Here is a 16,710-nt window from a genome sequence, read left to right as displayed (position 1 = left end):
AACCTTCATCCCACCAACCTTCATCTGACCTTCATCCCACCAACCTTCATCCCACCAACCTTCATCCCACCAACCTTCATCCGACCTTCATCCCACCAACCTTCATCTGACCTTCATCCCACCAACCTTCATCTGACCTTCATCCCACCAACCTTCATCCCACCAACCTTCATCCGACCTTCATCCCACCGACCTTCATCCCACCAACCTTCATCCGACCTTCATCCCACCAACCTTCATCTGACCTTCATCCCACCAACCTTCATCTGACCTTCATCCCACCAACCTTCATCTGACCTTCATCCCACCAACCTTCATCCCACCAACCTTCATCCCACCAACCTTCATCCCACCAACCTTCATCTGACCTTCATCCCACCAACCTTCATCTGACCTTCATCCCACCAACCTTCATCCCACCGACCTTCATCCCACCAACCTTCATCTGACCTTCATCCCACCAACCTTCATCCCACCAACCTTCATCCCACCAACCTTCATCCGACCTTCATCCCACCAACCTTCATCTGACCTTCATCCCACCAACCTTCATCTGACCTTCATCCCACCAACCTTCATCCCACCAACCTTCATCCGACCTTCATCCCACCAACCTTCATCCCACCGACCTTCATCTGACCTTCATCCCACCAACCTTCATCTGACCTTCATCCCACCAACCTTCATCCCACCAACCTTCATCTGACCTTCATCCCACCAACCTTCACCCCACCAGCCTTCATCTGACCTTCATCCCACCAACCTTCATCCCACCTTCATCTGACCTTCATCCCACCAACCTTCATCTGACCTTGATCCCACCAACCTTGATCCCACCAACCTTGATCCCACCGACCTTCATCCCACCGACCTTCATCCCACCGACCTTCATCCCACCGACCTTCATCCCACCGACCTTCACCTGACCTTCATCCCACCAACCTTCATCCCACCAACCTTCATCTGACCTTCATCCCACCGACCTTCATCTGACCTTCATCCCACCAACCTTCATCTGACCTTCATCCCACCAACCTTCATCCCACCGACCTTCATCTGACCTTCATCCCACCAACCTTCACCCCACCAGCCTTCATCTGACCTTCATCCCACCAACCTTCATCCCACCTTCATCTGACCTTCATCCCACCAACCTTCATCTGACCTTGATCCCACCAACCTTGATCCCACCAACCTTGATCCCACCGACCTTCATCCCACCGACCTTCATCCCACCGACCTTCATCCCACCGACCTTCACCTGACCTTCATCCCACCAACCTTCATCCCACCAACCTTCATCTGACCTTCATCCCACCGACCTTCATCTGACCTTCATCCCACCAACCTTCATCTGACCTTCATCCCACCAACCTTCATCCCACCAACCTTCATCCCACCAACCTTCATCCCACCAACCTTCATCTGACCTTCACCCCACCAACCTTCATCCCACCAACCTTCATCCCACCAACCTTCATCTGACCTTCATCCCACCAACCTTCATCCCACCAACCTTCATCCCACCAACCTTCATCCGACCTTCATCCCACCAACCTTCATCTGACCTTCATCCCACCAACCTTCATCTGACCTTCATCCCACCAACCTTCATCCCACCAACCTTCATCCGACCTTCATCCCACCGACCTTCATCCCACCAACCTTCATCCGACCTTCATCCCACCGACCTTCATCTGACCTTCATCCCACCAACCTTCATCTGACCTTCATCCCACCAACCTTCATCCCACCAACCTTCATCTGACCTTCATCCCACCAACCTTCATCTGACCTTCATCCCACCAACCTTCATCCCACCAACCTTCATCTGACCTTCATCCCACCAACCTTCATCCCACCTTCATCTGACCTTCATCCCACCGACCTTCATCCCACCAACCTTCATCTGACCTTCATCCCACCAACCTTCATCTGACCTTCATCCCAGCAACCTTCACCTGACCTTCATCCCACCAACCTTCATCCCACCGACCTTCATCTGACCTTCATCCCACCAACCTTCATCCCACCGACCTTCATCTGACCTTCATCCCACCAACCTTCATCTGACCTTCATCCCACCAACCTTCATCCCACCGACCTTCATCTGACCTTCATCCCACCAACCTTCACCCCACCAGCCTTCATCCCACCTTCATCCCACCAACCTTCATCCCACCTTCATCTGACCTTCATCCCACCAACCTTCATCTGACCTTGATCCCACCAACCTTGATCCCACCAACCTTGATCCCACCAACCTTGATCCCACCGACCTTCATCCCACCGACCTTCATCCCACCGACCTTCATCCCACCGACCTTCATCCCACCGACCTTCACCTGACCTTCATCCCACCAACCTTCATCCCACCAACATTCATCTGACCTTCATCCCACCGACCTTCATCTGACCTTCATCCCACCAACCTTCATCTGACCTTCATCCCACCAACCTTCATCCCACCAACCTTCATCTGACCTTCATCCCACCAACCTTCATCTGACCTTCATCCCACCAACCTTCATCCCATCAACCTTCATCCCACCAACCTTCATCCCACCAACCTTCATCTGACCTTCATCCCACCAACCTTCATCCAACCAACCTTCATCCCACCAACCTTCATCCGACCTTCATCCCACCAACCTTCATCTGACCTTCATCCCACCAACCTTCATCTGACCTTCATCCCACCAACCTTCATCCCACCAACCTTCATCCGACCTTCATCCCACCGACCTTCATCCCACCAACCTTCATCCGACCTTCATCCCACCAACCTTCATCTGACCTTCATCCCACCAACCTTCATCTGACCTTCATCCCACCAACCTTAATCCCACCAACCTTCATCTGACCTTCATCCCACCAACCTTCATCTGACCTTCATCCCACCAACCTTCATCCCACCAACCTTCATCTGACCTTCATCCCACCAACCTTCATCCCACCTTCATCTGACCTTCATCCCACCGACCTTCATCCCACCAACCTTCATCTGACCTTCATCCCACCAACCTTCATCTGACCTTCATCCCACCAACCTTCATCTGACCTTCATCCCACCAACCTTCATCCCACCAACCTTCATCTGACCTTCATCCCACCAACCTTCATCTGACCTTCATCCCACCAACCTTCATCTGACCTTCATCCCACCAACCTTCATCCCACCTTCATCTGACCTTCATCCCACCAACCTTCATCCCACCTTCATCTGACCTTCATCCCACCAACCTTCATCCCACCTTCATCTGACCTTCATCCCACCAACCTTCATCCCACCTTCATCTGACCTTCATCCCACCGACCTTCATCCCACCAACCTTCATCTGACCTTCATCCCACCAACCTCCATCCCACCTTCACCTGACCTCCCCCAACCCAACCTTCATCCCATCTCCATCCCCCCCCACCCAACCCACCTTCGTCCCACCTTCAGCCCTCAACCCCCACCCACATCCCCCTGCCCCACGCTCCCCCTCCCCCCACCCTCCTCCCTCCTGCCCCCCCCCCCCCCCGCCGAGGTCCCCCGCCCCGCCCCGCCCTGGGGGGGAGGGGTGGCCCCCAGCACTCACGGCCTCCTCCGCCTGCCGCTTGTAGGCCTTGACCTTCAGCTGGAGCTTGTCCACCAGCTCCTGCAGCCGCAGCAGGTTCTTGCGGTCCTCCTGGGCCTGCGGGGGGCGACACGGGGGGGTCAGGACCCGCCCCACCCCCCCCCCGGGCCGCCCCCAGACCAATCAGGAGCCAATTAACGATGTTCTCGGGGGCTGGAACCCCTCGTAGATGCGGGGGTCGCCCGGCCGGTGCGGCAGGAGGTTCCCCCGGGGGGGGCAGGTGGCTTCTTGGCCCCGCCGAGGGCCCCCGTGACGTTCTGGAACCCGGAACGGGGGGGATGAAGATGGGATGAAGGTTGGTGGGATGAAGGTCAGATGAAGGTCGGTGGGATGAAGGTTGGTGGGATGAAGGTAGGTGGGATGAAGGTTGGTGGGATGAAGGTTGGTGGGATGAAGGTTGGTGGGATGAAGGTTGGTGGGATGAAGGTTGGTGGGATGAAGGTCAGATGAAGGTTGGTGGGATGAAGGTTGGTGGGATGAAGGTCAGATGAAGGTTGGTGGGATGAAGGTTGGTGGGATGAAGGTCAGATGAAGGTTGGTGGGATGAAGGTTGGTGGGATGAAGGTCAGATGAAGGTTGGTGGGATGAAGGTTTGTGGGATGAAGGTTGGTGGGATGAAGGTTGGTGGGATGAAGGTCAGATGAAGGTTGGTGGGATGAAGGTCAGATGAAGGTTGGTGGGATGAAGGTTGGTGGGATGAAGGTCAGATGAAGGTTGGTGGGATGAAGGTTGGTGGGATGAAGGTCAGATGAAGGTTGGTGGGATGAAGGTCAGGTGAAGGCTGCTGGGATGAACGTCCCAGGAGCCCGCGGAGGCCGGCACGGCGCCAGGTGGGGTGGCCTGGGTCACCCGTGTCCCTCCGGCCACCCGGGGCAACCGCCTCCGGGGTCCCCCTCCCGCCTCGGCCGGGGGTCCGGGTGGCCGGTGGCCGCCCCGCGCGCGCCCCACCTGGTAGCCCAGCTCCTTGCCGCGCCGCTCGGCCTTGCGGAGGCCTTTGACGCTCTCGGCGTGGCGCTTCTGCTCGGCCTCCAGCTCCTGCTCCAGCTCCCCGGCGCGGGCCGCCAGCTGCTGCAGCTGCTTCTTGCCCCCCTGCAGCGCCACCTGCTCGGCCTGGGCCAGCCGCAGCTGCAGGTCCCTGACGCTCTGCTCCAGGGTCTTCTTCAGCCGCTCCAGGTGGGCGCTGGTGTCCTGCTCCTTCGTCAGCTCCTCCGCCAGCACGGCCGCCTGCCCGGGGGAGGGGGGCCGGTGGCGCCGGGTTCTGGGGGGCCGGGGTCCCTTCATCCCAGCACCCTTCATCTGACCTTCGTCCCACCAACCTTCATCCCACCAACCTTCATCTGACCTTCGTCCCACCAACCTTCATCCCACCAACCTTCATCCCACCAACCTTCATCTGACCTTCATCCCACCAACCTTCATCCCACCAACCTTCATCCCACCAACCTTCATCTGACCTTCATCCCACCAACCTTCATCCCACCAACCTTCATCTGACCTTCATCCCACCAACCTTCATCCCACCAACCTTCATCTGACCTTCATCCCACCAACCTTGATACAACCAACCTTGATCCCACCAACCTTCATCTGACCTTCATCCCACCAACCTTCATCTGACCTTGATCCCACCAACCTTCATCCCACCAACCTTGATCCCACCAACCTTCATCTGACCTTCATCCCACCAACCTTCATCCCACCAACCTTCATCTGACCTTCATCCCACCAACCTTCATCTGACCTTCATCCCACCAACCTTCATCCCACCAACCTTCATCTGACCTTCATCCCACCAACCTTCATCCCACCAACCTTCATCCCACCAACCTTCATCCCACCAACCTTCATCCCACCAACCTTCATCCCACCTTCACCTGACCTCCCCCAACCCAACCTTCATCCCATCTCCATCCCCCCCACCCAACCCACCTTCGTCCCACCTCCAGCCCTCAACCCCCACCCCCATCCCCCTGCCCCACGCTCCCCCTCCCCCACCCTCCTCCCTCCTGCCCCTCCCCCGGGCCGCCCCCGCCCCGCCCTGGGGGACCCTCCGCCCCCGCCCCGCCCCCCTCACGTCGGTGACGGCCTTCTTGGCCTTCTCCTCGGCGTCGCGGCGCTCCTGGGCGGCCTCTTCCAGCTCCGCCCGCAGCTGCGCGGCGCCGCCCTCCAGCTTCTTCTTCTGCTGGAGGAGGCTGGCGTTCTGCGGGGGGGCCGCGGGGGTCAGGGGGGACCCGCCGTGGGGGCGGGGCAGGCGGCTTGGCAGCCCCTGGGGGAGGGGCCGGCCCCCACAGGGACCCCCGGGGCTGGGCCGCGGGGAGCCGGGGGGGTGGCGGGGGACCCCCCCCCCCCCCCGTGGGGCAGCGGGTGGGGCGCGTGTGCCGCCCCCGCCTCACCTGCGCGCGCAGCAGCTGGACCCTCTCGCCGGCCCCCGCCAGCTCCTGCTCGGCCAGCTTGCGGCCCCGCTCGCTCTGCTCCCCCAGCGCCCGCAGCTCCTCCCGCTCCGCCTGCAGCAGGTGGTTCCGCCGCTTCCGCCAGGGCCGCGTCCTCCTGCAGCTCCTCGCCCACCCGCGCCGCCTCGGCCAGCTGCAGCTGGGCGTCCTGGGGGGGGGCGCCCGGCCGTTAGCGGGACGGAGCGGGGGGGTGGGGCGCCCCTCCCCCACCTCCCCCCACCCCAGCAGCACCTTGAGGGAGCCCTGCGAGGCCTTGACCTGCTTCTGGGCCTCGGCGGCCAGGCGGTTGGCACGGCCCAGCTGCATCTCCATCGCGTCGAGGTCGCCCTCCGTCTTCTTCTTCAGCCTCAGCGCCTCGTGGCGGCCGCGGGCCTCGGCGTCCAGTGCGGCCTGCAGCGAGCCCAGCGCCCGCAGGTGCTGCCGCTCGGCCGCCTCCGCCTCCTCGTCCTTCTCGGCCAGCTTGCGCTCCTGCTCCGCCCGCGCCTGGCCCAGCTCCACCTGGGCCCTCAGGATCTTCCCCTCCTCCCGCTCCAGCGAGGCCTGGCCGGGGGCGAGGCGGGCGCTGAGGCGGCGGCGGCGGGTGGCGAGGAGGAGGAGGAGTGGGGGGATGGGCACCTCACCTCCGCCTCCTCCAGCGCCGCCTGCAGCTCCAGCTTCTCAGCCTCCAGCTGCTTGCGGACCTTCTCCAGCTCCTGGCGGCTCTTGTGGCCGGCGCCCAGCTGCTCCGTCAGCTCCGCCACCTCCTCTGCGCCGGCGGGATCCCCTCAGGCCGCCGCGGAGACGCCGCCGGCCGGCCGGGGGGGGGGACACACGCCGGGGACTCACCCTGGAGGTTCCTGGTCTCCCTCTTGAAGGTCTCCAGCTGCTCCAGCGCCTCCTCGTGGGCGTTCTTCAGCTTGAAGAGCTCGGTGCTGAGGGACCTGGCCTCCTTCTGCGACGCCTCCAGCTCCGCCCGCGACTCCTCCAGCTTCTGCTGCCACTCGGACGAGAGCTGCAGGGGGACACGCCGGGTCGCAGCCGCTCCCCTCCCCCTCCCCCTCCCCCCATGACCACCTCCCACTGAAGCTGCGCTCACACCAGGCCCTCGGCCGCCGCCCCATGTTCTTCTGGGTTCTTCTCCAACCCATCCCGGCTGGGACGGGCCGCTGGGCCCCGCAGCTCCCCTCCCCCCACCCTACCCCGCCCCCCCCCCACCTTGTCAAAGTTCCTCTGCTTCTTGTCCAAGGCGGCGGCGGCCGCGTCGCAGCGCTCCAGGTCGCCCGTCAGGTCCTCGACCTCGTCCTGCAGCCGGTGCTTGGTCTTCTCCAGGGAGGAGCACTTGGCGCTGGCGGCCTCCACCGCCTCCTCGGCCTCCTGCAGCCGCTGCGCCAGCTTCTTCCTGCCGCGGGGACGGGCCGGGCACCCGCTGCCTCCTCTGGCTCCTCCAGCTCCTCCGGTGGCCCAACCCCCACCCCCCCGCCACGTGGCCCACGGGCACCCTGCGACTCGAAGTGGCCTCCAGGGCGGCCTGAGAGCCCGGAGGGGCCTCCCGGTGGTCCCACCTCGGGGGGGGGATGGACTCACTTGGCCTCCTCCAGCTCCTCGGTGCGCTGGATGGCGTCCGTCTCGTACTTGGTCCTCCACTGCGCCACCTCGGAGTTGGCCTTGGAGAGTGACCGCTGGAGCTCGGCCTTGGCCTCCGTCTCCTCCTCGTACTGCTCCCGCAGCAGGTCGCAGTCGTGCCGGGCCGACTGGAGGGCGTGGGCCAGCGCGTTCTTGGCCTGGGAGGGGGGAGAAGGTGGCACCATTGGGATGGTGGCCACCTCAGCCGGCTTGGGGTTCTCCGGCCCGGCAGGAGCTGGGTTCCACCACCCCGACTCAAGCAGACCTTCTGTAGACCAACCCAACCTCCCCCGGATCAACCCAGCCCTCCTCAGACCTCATCCAGACCTTTAAACCTTCTGTAGACCAACCCAACCTCCCCCAGATCAACCCAACCCTCCTCAGACCTCATCCAGACCAACCCAATCTTCTTTAAACCTTCTGTAGACCAACCCAACCTCCTCCAGATCAACCCAACCCTCCTCAGACCTCATCCAGACCTTTAAACCTTCTGTAGACCAACCCAACCTCCCCCAGATCAACCCAACCCTCCTCAGACCTCATCCAGACCAACCCAATCTTCTTTAAACCTTCTGTAGACCAACCCAACCTCCTCCAGATCAACCCAACCCTCCTCAGACCTCATCCAGACCGACCCAATCTTCTTTAAACCTTCTGTAGACCAACCCAACCTCCCCCGGATCAACCCAACCCTCCTCAGACCCCATCCAGACCTTTAAACCTTCTGTAGACCAACCCAACCTCCTCCAGATCAACCCAACCCTCCTCAGACCTCATCCAGACCGACCCAATCTTCTTTAAACCTTCTGCAGACCAACCCAACCTCCCCCGGATCAACCCAGCCCTCCTCAGACCTCATCCAGACCTTGAAACCTTCTGTAGACCAACCCATCCTCCCCTGGATCAACCCAGCCCTCCTCAGACCTCATCCAGACCAACCCAATCTTCTTTAAACCTCCTGCAGACCAACCCAACCCTCCTCAGACCCCATCCAGACCGACCCAATCTTCTTTAAACCTTCTGTAGACCAACCCAACCTCCCCCAGACCAACCCAACCATCCTCAGACCTCATCCAGACCTTTAAACCTTCTGTAGACCAACCCAACCTCCTTTGGATCAACCCAACCCTCCTCAGACCTCATCCAGACCGACCCAATCTTCTTTAAACCTTCTGTAGACCAACCCAACCTCCCCCAGACCAACCCAACCCTCCTCAGACCCCATCCAGACCGACCCAATCTTCTTTAAACCTTCTGTAGACCAACCCAACCTCCCCCGGATCAACGCAACCCTCCTCAGACCTCATCCAGACCTTTAAACCTTCTGTAGACCAACCCAACCTCCCCCAGATCAACCCAACCCTCCTCAGACCTCATCTAGACCTTTAAACCTTCTGTAGACCAACCCAACCTCCTCCGGATCAACCCAACCCTCCTCAGGCCTCATCCAGACCTTTAAACCTTCTGTAGACCAACCCAACCCCCCCCAGATCAACCCAACCCTCCTCAGACCTCATCCAGACCGACCCAATCTTCTTTAAACCTTCTGTAGACCAACCCAACCTCCTCTGATCAACCCAACGCTCCTCAGACCTCATCCACACCTTTAAACCTTCTGTAGACCAACCCAACCTCCTCCGGATCAACCCAACCCTCCTCAGGCCTCATCTAGACCTTTAAACCTTCTGTAGACCAACCCAACCTCCTCCGGATCAACCCAACCCTCCTCAGGCCTCATCCAGACCTTTAAACCTTCTGTAGACCAACCCAACCCCCCCCGGATCAACCCAACCCTCCTCAGACCCCATCCAGACCGACCCAATCTTCTTTAAACCTTCTGTAGACCAACCCAACCTCCCCTGGACCAACCCAACCCTCCTCAGACCCCATCCAGACCTTTAAACCTTCTGTAGACCAACCCAACCTCCTCCAGATCAACCCAACCCTCCTCAGACCTCATCCAGACCGACCCAATCTTCTTTAAACCTTCTGTAGACCAACCCAACCTCCCCCGGATCAACCCAACCCTCCTCAGACCTCATCCAGACCAACCCAATCTTCTTTAAACCTTCTGTAGACCAACCCAACCCTCCTCAGGCCTCATCCAGACCGACCCAATCTTCTTTAAACCTTCTGTAGACCAACCCAACCTCCCCCAGACCAACCCAACCATCCTCAGACCTCATCCAGACCTTTAAACCTTCTGTAGACCAACCCAACCTCCCCCAGACCAACCCAACCCTCCTCAGACCCCATCCAGACCGACCCAATCTTCTTTAAACCTTCTGTAGACCAACCCAACCTCCCCCAGACCAACCCAACCATCCTCAGACCTCATCTAGACCTTTAAACCTTCTGTAGACCAACCCAACCCCCCCCAGATCAACCCAACCCTCCTCAGACCTCATCCAGACCGACCCAATCTTCTTTAAACCTTCTGTAGACCAACCCAACCTCCTCTGATCAACCCAACGCTCCTCAGACCTCATCCACACCTTTAAACCTTCTGTAGACCAACCCAACCTCCTCCGGATCAACCCAACCCTCCTCAGGCCTCATCTAGACCTTTAAACCTTCTGTAGACCAACCCAACCTCCTCCGGATCAACCCAACCCTCCTCAGGCCTCATCCAGACCTTTAAACCTTCTGTAGACCAACCCAACCCCCCCCCGATCAACCCAACCCTCCTCAGACCCCATCCAGACCGACCCAATCTTCTTTAAACCTTCTGTAGACCAACCCAACCTCCCCTGGACCAACCCAACCCTCCTCAGACCCCATCCAGACCTTTAAACCTTCTGTAGACCAACCCAACCTCCTCCAGATCAACCCAACCCTCCTCAGACCTCATCCAGACCGACCCAATCTTCTTTAAACCTTCTGTAGACCAACCCAACCTCCCCCGGATCAACCCAACCCTCCTCAGACCTCATCCAGACCAACCCAATCTTCTTTAAACCTTCTGTAGACCAACCCAACCCTCCTCAGGCCTCATCCAGACCGACCCAATCTTCTTTAAACCTTCTGTAGACCAACCCAACCTCCCCCAGACCAACCCAACCCTCCTCAGACCTCATCCAGACCTTTAAACCTTCTGTAGACCAACCCAACCTCCCCCAGACCAACCCAACCCTCCTCAGACCCCATCCAGACCGACCCAATCTTCTTTAAACCTTCTGTAGACCAACCCAACCTCCCCCAGACCAACCCAACCATCCTCAGACCTCATCCAGACCTTTAAACCTTCTGTAGACCAACCCAACCTCCTTTGGATCAACCCAACCCTCCTCAGACCTCATCCAGACCGACCCAATCTTCTTTAAACCTTCTGTAGACCAACCCAACCTCCCCCAGACCAACCCAACCCTCCTCAGACCCCATCCAGACCGACCCAATCTTCTTTAAACCTTCTGTAGACCAACCCAACCTCCCCCGGATCAACGCAACCCTCCTCAGACCTCATCCAGACCTTTAAACCTTCTGTAGACCAACCCAACCTCCCCCAGATCAACCCAACCCTCCTCAGACCTCATCTAGACCTTTAAACCTTCTGTAGACCAACCCAACCTCCTCCGGATCAACCCAACCCTCCTCAGGCCTCATCCAGACCTTTAAACCTTCTGTAGACCAACCCAACCTCCCCCAGATCAACCCAACCCTCCTCAGACCTCATCTAGACCTTGAAACCTTCTGTAGACCAACCCAACCTCCCCCGATCAACCCAACCCTCCTCAGACCTCATCCAGACCGACCCAATCTTCTTTAAACCTTCTGTAGACCTACCCAACCCCCCCCGGATCAACCCAGCCCTCCTCAGACCTCATCCAGACCTTTAAACCTTCTGTAGACCAACCCAACCTCCCCCAGATCAACCCAGCCCTCCTCAGACCTCATCCAGACCTTTAAACCTTCTGTAGACCAACCCAACCTCCCCCAGATCAACCCAGCCCTCCTCAGACCTCATCCAGACCTTTAAACCTTCTGTAGACCAACCCAACCTCCCCCAGATCAACCCAACCCTCCTCAGACCTCATCCAGACCTTGAAACCTTCTGTAGACCAACCCAACCTCCCCCAGATCAACCCAGCCCTCCTCAGACCTCATCCAGACCTTTAAACCTTCTGTAGACCAACCCAACCTCCTCCAGATCAACCCAACCCTCCTCAGACCTCATCCAGACCGACCCAATCTTCTTTAAACCTTCTGTAGACCAACCCAACCTCCCCCGGATCAACCCAGCCCTCCTCAGACCTCATCCAGACCTTTAAACCTTCTGTAGACCAACCCAACCTCCTCCAGATCCACCCAGACCTCCTCAGACCTCATCCAGACCAACCCAATCTTCTTTAAACCTTCTGTAGACCAACCCAACCTCCCCCGGATCAACCCAACCCTCCTCAGACCTCATCCAGACCAACCCAATCTTCTTTAAACCTTCTGTAGACCTACCCAACCCCCCCCGGATCAACCCAACCCTCCTCAGACCTCATCCAGACCGACCCAATCTTCTTTAAACCTTCTGTAGACCAACCCAACCTCCCCCAGATCAACCCAGCCCTCCTCAGACCTCATCCAGACCTTTAAACCTTCTGTAGACCAACCCAACCTCCTCCAGATCAACCCAACCCTCCTCAGACCTCATCCAGACCGACCCAATCTTCTTTAAACCTTCTGTAGACCAACCCAACCTCCCCCAGATCAACCCAGCCCTCCTCAGACCTCATCCAGACCTTTAAACCTTCTGTAGACCAACCCAACCTCCCCCGATCAACCCGACCCTCCTCAGACCCCATCCAGACCGACCCAATCTTCTTTAAACCTTCTGTAGACCAACCCAACCTCCCCCAGATCAACCCAGCCCTCCTCAGACCTCATCCAGACCTTGAAACCTTCTGTAGACCAACCCAACCTCCCCCAGATCAACCCAGCCCTCCTCAGACCTCATCCAGACCTTTAAACCTTCTGTAGACCAACCCAACCTCCCCCGGATCAACCCAACCCTCCTCAGACATCATCTAGACCTTTAAACCTTCTGTAGACCAACCCAACCTCCTCCAGATCAACCCAGCCCTCCTCAGACCTCATCCAGACCGACCCAATCTTCTTTAAACCTTCTGTAGACCAACCCAACCTCCCCCAGACCAACCCAGCCCTCCTCAGACCTCATCCAGACCTTTAAACCTTCTGTAGACCAATCCAACCTCCCCCGGATCAACCCAACCCTCCTCAGACCTCATCCAGACCGACCCAATCTTCTTTAAACCTTCTGTAGACCAACCCAACCTCCCCCGATCAACCCAACCCTCCTCAGACCCCATCCAGACCTTTAACCCTTCTGTAGACCAACCCAACCTCCCCCAGATCAACCCAACCCTCCTCAGACCTCATCCAGACCTTTAAACCTTCTGTAAACCAACCCAACCTCCCCCGGATCAACCCAACCCTCCTCAGACCTCATCCAGACCGACCCAATCTTCTTTAAACCTTCTGTAGACCAATCCAACCTCCCCCAGACCAACCCAGCCCTCCTCAGACCTCATCCAGACCTTTAAACCTTCTGTAGACCAACCCAACCTCCCCTGATCAACCCAGCCCTCCACAGACCTCATCCAGACCTTGAAACCTTCTGTAGACCAACCCAACCTCCCCTGATCAACCCAGCCCTCCTCAGACCCCATCCAGACCTTTAAACCTTCTGTAGACCAACCCAACCTCCCCCGGATCAACCCAGACCTCCTCAGACCTCATCCAGACCTTTAAACCTTCTGTAGACCAACCCAACCTCTGCGCCCCTCAGTCCTCACCCAACCTGACCTTTGACCTTGGAGGTGCCTTTTGCCCCCGACCTTCCACCCCCTCGACCTCCCCAGCGCGGCCCTACCTTGGCCTCTTCCTCCAGCTGCCTCTTGAGGTCCTCCAGCTGCTGGCTGTAGGTCACCTTCCCGCGCGTCAGCTGGTTGATGAGGGCTTCCTTCTCCTCCAGCTGCCTGGAGAGCTCCCCTGGGGGGGGGGGGGGGGGTGGGGGAGGGGGACGGTCACCCGCTGGGGACACCCCGCAGCCGCCCCGGGGGGCGGGCGGGCGGTTTGGGGAAGAGCGAGGCCCTCACCGTGCTCCGTCTGGAGCTTGGCCCGTTGGGTGGTGAGGTCGTTGACCGTGCGTTGGGCCTCTTCGGCCTTGGCCCGGTGCTCGTTCAACTGGTCCTCCACGGAGCGGCACATCTTCTCCAGGGTGGCCTGGAGACAGGGGGGGGGGGCGGGGTGGGAAGGAGCCCGGAGCGCGAGGGAGGGGCCGCCCCTCGTCGGCTGGAGACCCGTCACCCACCTTGGCCTTGACCAGCTGCTCCGTGTTGGAGCCCAGGTCGTCCAGCTCCAGCTTGAGCTCGCTCTTCTCCTTCTCCAGCTTCTGCCGGACGCGCCGCAGGTTGTCGATCTGCTCGCCGAGCTCGGCCGCGCTGTCAGCGTGCTTCTCGCGCAGCGCGGCGGCCGTGGCCTCGTGCTGCAGGGTGGCCTCCTCCAGGTCCCGCCGCAGCTTCTGGAACTCCACCTCCCGCTTCTTGTTGTGCTCCAGCTGCGCCGAGGTGGCGCCGCCCGCCTCCTCCAGGCGCTCGCTGATCTCCTCCAGCTCCCGCGACAGCTCCGAGCGCAGCTTCTCCGCCTTGGCCCTGCCCGTCCGCTCCGCCTCCAGCTCCTCCTCCAGCTCCTCCAGCCGAGCCTGCGCGCCAGGGACAGAGAGCGCGACGGCAGCGGTGACTCCACCCAACCCAACCGCCACGAGGCTCTTCCGCTCAACCCAACCCAACCACCTGGAGCATCTTCCACTCAGCCCAGCCAGCTGGAAGCTCTTTCACTCAACCCAGTTCCAGCAGGTGGAGCATCTTCCACTCAATCCAACCAGGTGAAGACTCTTCCACTCAACCCAGTTCAACCAGGTGGAGACTCATCCACTCAACCCAACCCAGCGAGCTGGAGACTCTTCCACTCAACCCAAACTCAACCAGGTGGAGACTTGTCCACTCAACTGAAACAGCTGGATACTCTTCACTCAACCCAGTTCAACCAGGTGGAGACTTGTCGACTCAACCCAGTTCAACCAGGTGGAGACTCGTCCACTCAATCCAACCAGGTGAAGACTCGTCCACTCAACCCAACCCAACCAGCTGGAGCATCTTCCACTCAACTCAGCCAGCTGGAAGCTCTTTCACTCAACCCAGTTCCAGCAGGTGGAGACTCGTCCACTCAATCCAACCAGGTGAAGACTTCCACTCAACCCAGTTCAACCAGGTGGAGACTCGTCCACTCAACCCAGTTCCATCAGGTGGAGACTCGTCCACTCAACCAGCTGGATACTCCACACTCAACCCAGTTCAACCAGCTGGAAACTCTTCCGCTCAACCCAACCCAACCAGCTGGAGCATCTTCCACTCAACTCAGCCAGCTGGAAGCTCTTCCACTCAACCCAGTTCCAGCAGGTGGAGACTCTTCCACTCAATCCAAACAGATGAAGACTCTTCCACTCAACCCAGTTCAACCAGGTGAAGACTCGTCCACTCAACCCAACCCAGCGAGCCGGAGACTCTTCCACTCAACCCAACCCAACCAGCTGGAGCATCTTCCACTCAACCCAGTTCAACCAGGTGGAGATACTGCCACTCAACCCAGTCCAACCACCTGGAGCACCTTCCATTCAACCCAGTTCCATCAGGTGGAGACTTGTCCACTCAACCAGCTGGATACTCCACACTCAACCCAGTTCAACCAGCTGGAAACTCTTCCGTTCAACCCAACCCAACCACCTGGAGCATCTTCCACTCAGCTCAGCCAGCTGGAAGCTCTTTCACTCAACCCAGTTCCAGCAGGTGGAGACTCGTCCACTCAATCCAACCAGGTGGAGACTCTTCCACTCAACCCAGTTCAACCACGTGAAGACTCTTCCACTCAACCCAACCCAGCGAGCCGGAGACTCTTCCACTCAACCCAACCCAACCAGCTGGAGCATCTTCCACTCAACCCAGTTCAACCAGGTGGAGATACTGCCACTCAACCCAGTCCAACCACCTGGAGCATCTTCCATTCAACCCAGTTCCAGCAGGTGGAGACTCATCCACTCAATCCAACCAGGTGAAGACTCTTCCACTCAACCCAGTTCAACCAGGTGGAGACTTGTCGACTCAACCCAGTTTAACTAGGTGAAGACTCGTCCACTCAACCCAACCCAGCAAGTTGGAGACTCTTCCACTCAAGCCATTTCCACCAGGTGGAGGGTCTTCCACTCAATCCAAACAGGTGAAGACTCTTCCACTAAACCCAGTTCAACCAGGTGAAGACTCTTCCACTCAACCCAGTTCCATCAGGTGGAGACTCGTCCACTCAACCCAGTTCCATCAGGTGGAGACTTGTCCACTCAGCTCAACCAGCTGGATACTCTTCACTCAACCCAGTTCAACCAGGTGGACACTCATCCACTCAATACAACCAGGTGAAAACTTGTCCACTCAACCCAACCCAACCCACTGGAGCATCTTCCCCTCAACTCAGCCAACTGGAAGCTCTTTCACTCAACCCAGTTCCAGCAGGTGGAGCGTCTTCCACTCAATCCAACCAGGTGAAGACTCTTCCACTCAACCCAGTTCCATCAGGTGGAGACTTGTCCACTCAACTCAAACAGCTGGATACTCTTCACTCAACCCACTTCCATCAGGTGGACACTCGTCCACTCAATCCAACCAGGTGAAGACTCGTCCACTCAACCCAACCCAACCACCTGGAGCATCTTCCATTCAACCCAGTTCCATCAGGTGGAGACTCGTCCACTCAACTCAACCAGCTGGATACTCTTCCACTCAACCCAGTTCAACCAGGTGAAGACTCGTCCACTCAACCCAGTTCCATCAGGTAGAGACTTGTCCACTCAGCTCAAACAGCTGGATACTCCGCACTCAAACCAGTTCCATCAGGTGGACACTCGTCCACTCAATCCAACCAGGTGAAGACTCATCCACTCAACCCAACCCAACCACCTGGAGCATCTTCCATTC

The 16,710-nt window shown here is 58.5% G+C and overlaps 1 protein-coding gene across 1 annotated transcript in view; it reads right to left on the bottom strand.

Annotated features, from left to right (window-relative positions):
• LOC121082283 (myosin-7-like) overlaps nt 1-16,710 on the bottom strand; it is a gene marked incomplete at its 5' end in the record, with an annotated part of 41,237 nt that overhangs the window by 10,221 nt on the left and 14,306 nt on the right. The window contains 13 exon segments of the mRNA XM_040581624.1: nt 3,585-3,680; nt 4,572-4,847; nt 5,698-5,823; nt 6,017-6,148; nt 6,150-6,221; nt 6,305-6,613; nt 6,694-6,818; nt 6,899-7,064; nt 7,268-7,451; nt 7,637-7,833; nt 13,557-13,675; nt 13,783-13,909; nt 13,998-14,387. Of these exon segments, the coding sequence (XP_040437558.1) occupies nt 3,585-3,680; nt 4,572-4,847; nt 5,698-5,823; nt 6,017-6,148; nt 6,150-6,221; nt 6,305-6,613; nt 6,694-6,818; nt 6,899-7,064; nt 7,268-7,451; nt 7,637-7,833; nt 13,557-13,675; nt 13,783-13,909; nt 13,998-14,387 (2,319 nt within the window).

The sequence above is a fragment of the Falco naumanni genome, unplaced genomic scaffold (assembly GCF_017639655.2).
Source record: "Falco naumanni isolate bFalNau1 unplaced genomic scaffold, bFalNau1.pat scaffold_56_arrow_pat_ctg1, whole genome shotgun sequence".
NCBI classification, from domain to species: Eukaryota; Metazoa; Chordata; class Aves; order Falconiformes; family Falconidae; genus Falco; species Falco naumanni.
This window is presented reverse-complemented; position numbering and strand designations above follow the sequence as displayed.